Genomic DNA, 12,327 nt, shown 5'->3' on the forward strand with positions numbered 1-12,327 from the left:
AGCACAGTGTATTACTAATACGTATGGTCTAGTAAAAGCCACCTTTATTATTGCTTTACTGGATAGCTTTTTATTTCTCAAAATTTATGGCTTTAAATTATAGGCAATGTTTCAAAGAATGCTTTCCCAGTACGAATTTGGAAGCACTCTATTTATAAAGGCTCCCCAAATAGATTTTTGTGAAAAAAAATATAGTTCTAGTACTATATATTATTCCAAACATAAAGGAGGTTTTTAAGTGGCAAGTGAAAAAAAAATCCTGTAGTTGTTTTATTCATGTTTTGTATCCCTGCTATGGATGAACATTTTAATTGAAGTCAATGGTCATATAAAGAAGAAATTAAATCTTATGCTTAAATGTTGCTAAAACACATAAGCATGAGGATACATAGGGGAAAGTATGGAGCACTGATTAATGGAGAACTGATATGTAAGCAATGGTGATGTCAGGGAAGTGGAATTTCCAGACTGTTAGGGTCTCATGACTATGATGTTCCCAAGGGAGTTATGTTGGTGCCCTGGCTTTTGTTCACTTAGAGTCTCATGGTGATACTAATGGGAGAATCTATACCTTCATATTTAACAACAAACTGCTTTTGATAAAATTACCAGGCAATAAACTCAAAACATAAATCAGAATGAACTTTGGACTCCTTAATTTTGAGATAGATGTTTTTTTAGCAAAGTAGCTGATACAGTGAATCAGTCAGTCACAAGGAACAGCCAGGATACGGAAACCAGTACCTTGCTGAACAAGCACTAGTTAACGGTAACCTCTTATACATCACTCCAGACAAGGCTGAAAATAGTCTCCATTTCAGTTATGGTTTTATTTTCTCAGTTTCATGTGAAGTCTTGATGGAAGCATTAAACAAATAAAATCCATATCATTCAGCAACTTTTTAATGAGTATGAGATTTCCCCCCTTAATTTAACAGTTTAATGCTGCTAAATAGAGCTACTGTTTTTAGTGTAATGCAATTTAAGCACATTATAGCAATCTCATGCACTAAACATCTACAGTATACTTTGCAAAATTATCAGACTTAATTTTTTTAAACTTATTTTAAAAATTACAGTTTTCTGGAATTATTATGTAAGTCTAGAGAAAACATGATTTTTTTGTTTACTTTTAGATTTTTACTTGTTTACTTTCACTTTTAAAAACTGTTCCAGTAACTTGATATTAATATGGGCTTCTAAGCTAAAGCAGCTAAGATTTTTTAATTTGTTTTCCGAATGATTTTTAAAGACATTTCATACAATCATTAAAAAATTGCAGCATTTTTAACTTCTGTTTAAAAATCATATTAGGCATTACTTATTACAATAAAATGTGAACAATGTAACCCTTGTCACTATCATAAATATATTCATATTATCATTTCATCCCTGGAATTCCCTTGTGTAGAGTGTGACCTGATTACTGCTGTAGACAGACTTGCAGATTTCATTTAGCTAATGCTGCCCTTTAACCTTTGGGATGGATAAAAGAGATAATTTATCATTTCTGTGCCCTTTTGCTATGCATCTTTTGGCAAGAATGGAGGTATACACTATAATCTCTTTGGCTATCTATTAATTTTATTTTGTGAGAAAAAAGTGCTAGAGAGGATTAGGAAAATGTAGTAGAACTTAGCAAAAGTGAGGAACTCCCGGTCATAGATTAGGAAATATCACAAAAAAATATGAAGGGCCTACCCATCACAGCCTCTAAGAGCCACTTCCAGATGTGGACCTTTTTAAAATGGCATCATTTCCAGTGATAGCCAGGCCTTTTAGCACACACAAGAAAGAAACTTCAAAAAACCCTGCCTCTAATTTCTAGGGAAAATTGAAAACACAAAGGAACACATACCTATCTATACTGATGTCAAGGAGGTTTATAAGAGAAAAGAGCAAGTCATCTTGGGCAGCTGCCCAAATTATACACAGTGCATTTATAGGCCTCCTTTGGGTAATAAAGCCTCTAGTAAGTAATATCGATGAAAAAGTTTAAAAAGAACACCACCAAATATAAATACTTTGTTCTTAACATGTAAAAGAACTATAATATTTCAGTATGTATAGTTTTAATTCTTAGTCTTCTCTAAAACAATACTCATTTTATCTTACAGTTATTTAAATCAAATAATATGCACGTTGAGTAAAAATCACTTTTTGAATCTCAAAGTGCTTTCCAAAACTATTGCTAATATGAAAATATATCTATTTTTGTTCAAGAAATGCAAGCAGGTAAGCATGTGTTTTAACCTGTTAATTTGTAACTAGAAATCTTCGAGTCAAAAATGTGACTGAGAAGGTACATTGGAGGAAGTTAAAAATTTTAATTCAGAAGATTTTTAAAAAACTAACAGTCACTTTCAACAGTTGTAATTCTTGCCTACATGCCTAGGCGTCTGGATTCCAATGCTCTAGTTTGTGACTGTGATTTAATGTGGCTGGGGGAACTTATGCAAGGCTATGCCCGAAATGGCCAAACTCAGGCTGCTGCTTCGGGGATGCGAGTATCCCCGAAGGCTCCAAGGACGCTCCATCGCTTCGTTAACAGTAGAAGAATTCAACTGTGGTATGCAATTTTCTCTCTGTGTGTAAAATGGAATGTCTTGCCTTTGTTCCCTTTCTATAAATGTTTGTTATATGATGTTGCATTTGGAAGAGCGTAATATCAGAAAATGTTATCAGGGGTTCTAGTTAAAAGTATGGCCAATTTCCTTTTCATCATCTGCATTTTTATTTAAGGAAGTTTTTATCATCATCATAACCAGAGCTGGGATGGTCCTTGAGGATCCTTTAATCCAACTTCCAAATTTCAAAGGAGAAACATTAAGGAAAACTATTTTTCAACAAGATCACAGGACACTGTTACCAGCATTAAAGGTTCCACTTATACCAGTATTACTTAAGTGCTAATAATCAGTAATTGAAGTTTTTCAACTTTAGATCATATAATTAATAATATTCATAATAGTAATGCAAACTTTCAATTTGACAAGCATAGTTCATATTCTGACAGCTTTAATAGTTCTATCAGGCTTTAATTGAAAATCCAATCATCACTTCTTAGAAATTATTTGGTTCTCACTGCAAGCTTTCAATATAAATAAAAGAATATCTACCTTTATATCTATCTAATCTATTTTTATATATAGCTTTAAATACAAAAAAATGAATATACATACATACATGTGCATGTGTGTGATAATTGGGCTCCTTGAAAATTTACTCAGGTGATAGCTTACAGCAGAAATTTGCTCTCTAATGTCTCATTCACTCGAGGCCAATTTTTTAATTCCTTTAAGCAGTCCATTTGGAAAATTATATTAATATAATTTAATTCCATCCAGATTAAGACAAAGTGCCTTGGTCTTTATTTCCAAATAAGTTGGATTTGTCCATCCATACCTTCCATTCTCACTACCAACTTGCAATTTATGTCATAGTCAAGTTTGCCAGGAACACAGAACATAACTGCTGTCCCAGCTTTCATTTTCTTCACCTCTAATCTGTTATATTTGGGGAGATATTTTAAAACACAGATCTGATTACATTATTCTTATTGCTATAACTCTTTTATAGCTTCTCACACCTTAAAATGAAACACCAAATCATTTACAAAGTCACACTTCCTCTGTGTTATAATTCCTGGCTACTCTGTAACCTTGATTCATTCTGCCCGTGCATCTGCTCAGTGATGTTTAGCCATCTCTATGTTCTTTCAGTTCCTAGAAATTCTTAAGCTTTTTTCCAACTCAAGGACTGACTACATGCTATTTACTACAATATCCTTCTTGCAACTCTTCTTTTAAGAGCCCTCCTCTTAAATATTAATTACTTGGAAAGGTTTTATTTAATTTCACTCTCTACCCACCTTCTCCCTACTACACACTCAGCATCAAGTCCCTTTTACAATCTGTCAAATCATCATTTATTTTTCTTGGCATTTATTATATTATTATACATTTTTGTGTTTGTTTAATTTCAGTTGCTTCAATGAAACTGTAAGCCCATGAGTATAGAGACTTTGTTTTGATCACTGTTTCATCACTGTCTCAGCACTGTGCTGGACACTCTGTAATGCTGCATTATTTTTTAAAAAATATATAAATGAATCAAACCATTTTTTGAAAAAAAGAGTAAGGCCAAGATGTTGTCCATATGGACTTTCAATGAGGTGGTTAATATTGATAGAGATCCATGTAACATTCCCCAGACATGTTAAACTTGTTAATGATTGGAAGTCTCACCTGATACATTTATAAAAAGAAGAGTTTTTGTCATTTAGAAAGATATTTAAAAATTATATTAAGTTTGCTATAGACAGGCAAAATTCCCCTTTTTACATTGTTCTCTATAAATTCAATATTATCTGATTAAAAATAAATCATCCACTCCCATATTAAAATAATTTAAATGTTTCTGTGTTTTACCACTAATTATTATTTGAGAATGGAAACATTCACTTATATTAATACATAATTTGCTCAACCAGGTTTGAGGCCTAGACATACAAATTCTTATAAATTGCATAAAGTAGGTAGTTAGATGGCTAATTGTCTAGAAGAGTGCCTGCAAAATTGCAAGCTCAGCTAAAGTACTTGGCTTGAAGTATTGACCCATAATATCAAACTCCTTCCATAAATATGGTTGTATTGAAATACTAGAAATAAAATCACAGGGAAATGTGTTTAACTTACTTCATTGGAGATTTCTTTATGCAGTGAATCTTTCAAACTTCTTCTTTTTTTTTTAAGATTTTATTTATTTATTAGAGACACCTAGAGAGAGAGAGAGAGAGAGAAAGAAAGAGAGAGAGAGAGAGAGGAGGGGGCAGAGGGAGAAGCGGCTCCATGCAGGAAGCCCAACGTGGGACTCGATCTTGGGTCTCCAGGATGAGGCCTGGGCTGAAGGTGGTGCTAAACCGCTAAGGCACCGGGGCTGCCCAATCTTTCAAACTTCTAAACTTTTGTTAAGTATATGTCTAACATCTAAACTGGTATATTACTGGGAAAATGCAGTAGAATCTGTAAAACTTTAATGTAGAAGGAAATTAAAATTATCTGTAGTCCTTTGCCAATAGTATCCTAGAATACCATAAATTTTGGATCTTTAAAAGCATACCAATAATTCTTCTATTACAGAGAGTCCTCGAATTACTTCTGAGCCCCAGGAAGTGGAGGTAACATCAGGGAATACTATCTACTTTACCTGCGGGGCTGAAGGAAATCCCAAACCAGAGATTATTTGGATACATAACAAGTAAATACTGAGCATGAGCATGTGTTGGATTCTCTTCCAATTTCATTAATCCATTTATCTTTCTTCAACTAGTTTATTTAGAGATGAAATTTCCAAAATTGCCAGTATTTCTGGACATTTCATAAAAATGTCTTTTAAATTTCATCTTTTGACTTGTCCAAAGTATCTGGAAGACTTCTTAAAATTGTATATTTCCAGATATCAATGATTGTGAAATTGAATAAAGGAATCTTGTATTATTTCTAGAAGGAGATAGTTAGATAATAACAAAATAGTATGTTTTAAAATCTGAACATAATTAGATATAACCTCATCTTAATTATTTTAGTTTCAAACTGGTTTTTACATTTGATGTTGCAAATTTACATAGTAAATCAGTATAACATTATGTAAGTGAATTGACAATAAAAGATATGCAAGATTATTTAAAATACTAGTCATTTATTTTATTCTTATTGAAATATTTGATAAAACATGGTATCTATGAGTCTAAAAGCCTGTGAACATAAAGTTGAATAGTAATAAGAAACATAAAAAGGTAAAGTCAAAGTAAAAAAAAAAGGAGTTGGAAAGTAATATGAAATAGATACATAGAATGAATTATATACTTAACACAATTCAATTATAGCACTTGGACAATTATATTATCATTAATTACATTATTGGTACCTCGTATGGTTTGCATGTGTCTCTTCCATGCTTGAACAAAATATCACTGATTGTTTTCTGTCATGTGTATAATTAAATGTTTATGCTTTTCTTGATAAAATATTCTGATATAGTTTGTGTCTTTTTGTATATAATTTATATTTGTAATTATAGTAAGAAACCCAGACATGTCTGTAAAATGTGTTTTTAATTCTAGTAAAAAACTAATAAGTACAGGTTAAAAATAGCTTGGAAAGAAGGCAATTATGAATACTATTAAATCTGGAATCTGGCCCAGGAGAAAGACTTCAATTGATAGAAGACTTCAATTTATTTCCATCTGGAGATTGTTCAAGGGTACTTGAGAAATAGAAATTACTGCTTGTAATGTCTTCAAACTGCTTGCTCTGCCTTCCTAACAGTTTGAATTCAGACATTATGTGTTCAGGGTGATAAAGGTACTGACTAGTATTCAGAAAGGGATAAATAAAAAATCATATTGCCTGATGGAATGTATGACATAAGGGTTTTAAATATGGTGACTAAAGAAGTTAAGATTCATTTAAAGGAAACAAATAAATTGAAAAAGAAGGAATAAAATGAAGGAAAGGTGAATTATAGGTAGAAATTTCTGTTATAGTATTAACATTTTCATATGGAAAAAATAGAGATGAAAGGGAAGAATTTATGCAAAGAAATGCTTAATATTAACAAATCTTAGCTTACTGATTATCAAGTATTTTTTAATAAAAAGATCATATATGTACTGAAAGTACATGAAACGTATGGTACAGCACATAATTTGAAACACACATCTATTTAACTAAACTAGGCTAAGAAAATAATACTACCAATTCATTAAAAGCTAGCTAGGTGTTCTTTCCTTAACACTATCCTGATTTCCTCCCCTGGAAATAACCTCTATCCTGACTTTAGAGTCCATAGAGCAGTGGGTTAAGAACTGATTAGACACAAGCAATGGTAGAATTAGAGAATTAGAAGGTATGTTCATTGAAATCAATTAGCTGTCAGGATGGTTAAGAAGCATGGAAATGATAATCCACAGGTCCAGGACATATCCACTGGGAATTCCAGGAAGAAAAGTTAAAAATAGTGAGCTGGAGAGAATGTTTAGAGAAGTAATAAGGAAAAAGAGAGAGAGAGAGAGAGAGAGAGAGAGAGAGAAGTAATTATGAGAACTCTTCCAAAAATTAAAAAAAAAATCATGAAATTTCAGATTAAGAATTGTACTGATTTCCAACCAGAGCTTAAAAAAGAAATCTATACTTGGTGCATTATGATCAGAAAATTGGAAGAGATAAAATCTTTCATTCCAAGATAATTTTCAGATTACCCTCAAATGCATAGAATTTACAAGGACAATTAACTTTACACACTAGAAGGTAATGGCATATATTTAGCTTATTAAAGGGAAAAAAAATATCTAGTTTCCTTCAATCTTAGTCAGCTAAATTATCTGACAAGCATATTAAAGACATTTTCAAAGAGTTGAGCCTTACTTAGGAATATTTGCCAAAAGTAATACAAATAAGGAAGATATGATATGCAAGAAACAAAAGTGAAAACAAAGTATTTTTAAATATGTTGATAAATAAGAATAAACAGATTATTAAAGTATTGACCAACTGTAAGAGAGAAGTAAGAGAAGAAGTAAGAGAGAAGTTAGGTGATACTAACAAAAATATTGTATGGAGAGAGGACATAATTAAATCATTTTCCATGTCTCAGCTTTGAAGTGTAGAACGATAATGACTTTTTTGAGATTTTGAGAAGTCAACAAGACTTGTTAAAAATTATGGTAAAATACTAAGAAACAGGAAGAGAATACAACTTTCATACTAAGAGAAGAGAAAGAGGGATTAAAGAAAACTAGACCAACCAACAAAAGGAAAGGAGAGGTAGAATTAAGGTAAAGGAAAGGCAAAGGTCAGAGAAAATGAACAACATTTCTCATAAGAAATAAGCTTAAATACATTAATAAAAATAATAAATGTACAGACTTAAATAGCCTTTTTAAAGACCTTATGATTGGATTAAAAATTTCAGCTATGTGCTACTTACATTTATCTAAAACATTATGATACTGGGAGGTAAAAACTAGATGGTAAACAGATAATAGCAAAGTTGGACTAATCAAAATAAAGGTCTATATCAAGATTAATATCAACCAAAATAAATTTGAGAAAAGTATAATTGCATATCATTAGATCATAGATAAAACAACAATTCACCTGGATATGAGTTCATAAACCTTTGTATACCTAACAAAACAGCTACCCAAAAAATAAAACAAAATTAAGAGGATTACCAGGATTAATTGGCATAAAGTCAATTATGGGGAGAAATTTTAGTACTCTTTTCTTAGAATAAGAACAAAAATTAATAGGAACAACATAGGAAGACTGATTTTATATGTAATATATATGTCTGCTACGTGAAAAGCTACACTCTGCTATGGTTTCAAGTAACTATGGAATATTTATCAAAATTGATGACATATAAAGAAAGAAAAATCTCAACTCATAGCAAAGAACCAACTTCAAAAAGACCCCTTTTTTTGACCATAATTTAATAAAATTAGATATCAACCATTTGTCAATGTTTGCAGATTCTTTAGGCTTATCAGAAGGAAAGTAAAGTGAATACCAGTACCTAGAAATAACAATCAAAATAATTTTTTAATAAATGATTGATTGGATTCAAAAAGGAGGAAAAGCATACCAGCTGGAAAAAGAATGAGAAAAGTACAGGACGGGAATCATGATTGGATTTAGGAAAAAGAATAGATCATATTTGTTAGAATAAGGATTTTACGTATGAGTGTAATAGGAAAAGATTGCAAAACGACTGGAAGGCTAATGACTTCGGCTTTTAATTTATAATCTTTGAGTGCCGCTGGATATCGAGCAAGATAATCACATGACTATAAACCATTCATGCCTTTCTTAATGTTGAGGTTCTAGACTGTGGGAATTTTGGCCATTAAAAAAAAATGGAAACTGTGGCAAATATTAGTAAAATATTTACAGTAGATTATAAGCAAGTTTTGCAATTATATCCTAACCTATAGTTTTTCACTATATGCCTTCTCTCTCTCTCTCTCTCTTTTTAAGATTTTAGTCATTTACACACACAGAGACAGGCAGAGACATAGGCAGAGGTAGAAGCAGGCTCCCTGTGGGGAGCCTGATGCAGGACTTGATCCCAGGACCCTGGTATCATGTCCTGAGCCAAAGGCAGGCACTCAACCACTGAGCCACTCAGGCATCCCTCACTATATGCTTTCTTATGTGGAAGATATTTTAAAAATGTGGGCAGAGATGATAACTTATTCATCTTTATATTTCTGGTATCTAGCCATAGGGCCTAGTTCTTAGAAAACCCTTAAGAAGTGTTTGCTGCAATGAATTGCCTTTAATAATCAAATGTGTTTATTGGCATATTTCCAAGGAAAGAAAAACAGGTAAATTCAACTTAAGAAAACCTTTGTGTTTTTACATATGATTACTATTGGTTTGCATCAAATTGACAATGCAATACGTATATTGAATCATGAAGACTTGCTTTGAATTTTTGAAGGAACATCATGATTCATGAGCAGACAACTTTTATCAGCATAGTGAAGAAGATAGGAAAAAGAAGGAAATAACTAGGAAAGGAAATGGTGTATTTTAAATTTATGGTGTGTTTTGCTGCTGTTAGATTTAAATCATTTAGAGTGAAAATTGGTGAATTCCATTGCATTGTCTAACCAGAAGATAGATCTCATGTACACATTTGGTAACTTTTTATATTTTATTTTATTTATTTACTTTTTAAAAATTGTATTTATTCGTGAAAGACAGAGAGAGAGAGAGAGAGGCAGAGACACAGGCAGAGGTAGAAGCAGGCTCCATGCAGGGAGCCCAAGTGGGACTCGATCTGGAACTCCGGGATCATGCCCTGAGCTGAAGGCAGACGCTCAACTGCTGAGCCAACCCAGGCGTCCCAACCTTTGATATTTTAGAACAAATTTTTTGCCATGTTTGCTTTATTTCTCTGTGTGTAATATATGTACACAACTATTTATCTCCTCTTCCTCTCTCTTCTCCCTCCTTTTTCTTTTGCAAGAATTCGGCATCACATGGAGGCTGAGATGTTGTTACTAGTCTGTCCTTTGACGAGACTCTACCTCCATGAAGGAAGGGAGTGTGTCTATCATATCATTCCAAGGAGTTGGGAAGGGTTAAATTGTAGTTTATTATAAAAGGACATAACTCAGGGACAGCCAGATGGAAGAGATGCATAGGGCAAGGTATGTGGGAAGAGGTGCAGAGCTTCTATGCTTTCTGAGCATGACACTATTCAAATCACTATTCAAATCTCTATGACACTATTACCAGCTCAGAAGTTGCTAGAACAAATTTTAAGGAAACTAAATCATCTTTGGAAAAGGTGAAATTCCATTATCGCTGGCATATTCCTTTGAAAGTAGGTTTAATTGGGTTCAAGGTTAGATGATTTTAGAATTGTGTTTAAAATAATTAGTTTAATACTAAATAAGACTTTTGAATTTGTACAGTTTTAAAAAAAAATGTTTTCTGATGTTCATTGTGTGTTACTGACATTGAGTAGTTGTTGCAGTTTATAGTCATGGGAATATCCAGCATCTAGTTTCTTATGCCTTGCATTGCTGGCCATTGAAAAACAATATTGTTTTTCCTGAAGCTAATCTCTTCAAAAATAGTAACTTGAAGTTCTCATTGAGTAATTGGTTGTTCTTAAAATTGACATTTTTAGTGGGTGAAAAAGAACAGATCGCTCCACTCTGAAAGAATGAAACATTCTTTTAGAATGTGGAATATAGCCCTTGTGTGCTTCTTTATCCTTTGTGATGAAAATTGCTGAATAAGGGGATGGTTTCTCCATCTCTTTAACATGCTTTAGTTTTTACATATATGAAAATAAGAGGAGTTATTATTCTTCAGTGTTGACACATTTTTAAATTAGTAGACAGATGTTTACTTGGAAGCCATTAGCTTTGTAAAACAAACAAATTAAAAAAGAGAGAAATGAAACCCTCTCAATGGACTTTTTCCTCTATAAAGGGTGTTATTGGTGGGTGACATATAGTTAGTGTTTCATAAATGCTTATTAAGTGATGAATATGTGTTGGGGGATTTTTTTTTTATTTTGAATACATTCATAGTAGTAAGCATACATCTATATTCCTTCTCACACATGATTATTCAGTATTTTTAAAGGGGAAAAAGTACCCTGGTGAGACAAAAACATTCTGTAGAAACTTCGGACATATGTTTATGTGTCAATAGCTTTGCATTTATTGCTAAAGATAAATCACCCCAAAAATCACCAGTATCTGAATCTTCTGGATGATAGTCTTCACTACTGTGCTTTTCCATTTAAATTGATAACAGCAAAAAAAAAAAAAAAATTGATAACAACATTTTCCTAGTATTTCCAAAATGGTCCAGTTCAGGTAAAAGAGCCTAATATCCAGCAACTGGGTAAATGGTTTTTGCTTACTTAATGCCACGTTGTGTAATTATCCTTAGGCTTTGAGTTATGTTGCCTTGACTTGAAATATTTTCCTACTCTTTAACAAAATATAAATGCATAATGAATGACTCACAGAGAAGAGATACAAAACTCACATATCACCATTTGATGATTTCTCTCTCTCTTTTTTTTTAATAGGAATTCAGAGATAAAACAATGTGCTGAAGTGTCTGTCACACTGGAGACAATGGCTTCAGTGTCTACATTCACGCTGTCCTGGAAAGCAGGACACTTAAACCTCTTTCCTTTCTATCATGTCTTGACTTGAAACCTGTGTGTAGGCTACAACCTCAGAAATAGGAAGGGACAACTAAGATTTAAATTAAAATTATCTGGGGACACCTGGGTGGCTCAGTGTTTGAGTGTCTCCCTTTGGTTTACAGCGTAATCCTGGGGTGCTGGAATCGAGTCCCACATTGGACTCCCAGCAGGGAGCCTGCTTCTCCCTCTATCTATGTCTCTGCCTCTCTCTATGAACAAATAAATAAAATCTTTAAAAATATATAAATTAAAATGATCTGAATTATGAAGACAATTTTAAAAATCAAGTCAATATACATGGAAGATATTTTTAAGGTCCTATATTTTCAGTCTTGCTAAGTGTTTTAAATAGGACTGGGATTAAATAATGTGTATGTAAAATGTGTGTTTCCAGCCACTCATTGGATTTGAAAGATGATCATCGACTTAATTTGTTTGATGATGGGACACTCATGATTCGAAACACTCGAGAGTCAGACCAAGGTGAATATCAGTGTATGGCCAGAAACTCAGCTGGGGAAGTTAAGACACAGAATGCTATGCTTAGATACTCCAGTCCTCCAGGTACAACTTTTTTTT

The 12,327-nt window shown here is 32.7% G+C and overlaps 1 protein-coding gene across 1 annotated transcript in view; it reads left to right on the forward strand.

Annotated features, from left to right (window-relative positions):
* PXDNL (peroxidasin like) overlaps positions 1-12,327 on the forward strand; it is a 166,006-nt gene that overhangs the window by 66,694 nt on the left and 86,985 nt on the right. The window contains 4 exon segments of the mRNA XM_041768612.1: positions 2,396-2,498; positions 2,500-2,569; positions 5,142-5,259; positions 12,143-12,312. Of these exon segments, the coding sequence (XP_041624546.1) occupies positions 2,396-2,498; positions 2,500-2,569; positions 5,142-5,259; positions 12,143-12,312 (461 nt within the window).

The sequence above is a fragment of the Vulpes lagopus genome, chromosome 9, assembly GCF_018345385.1.
Source record: "Vulpes lagopus strain Blue_001 chromosome 9, ASM1834538v1, whole genome shotgun sequence".
NCBI lineage: Eukaryota > Metazoa > Chordata > Mammalia > Carnivora > Canidae > Vulpes > Vulpes lagopus.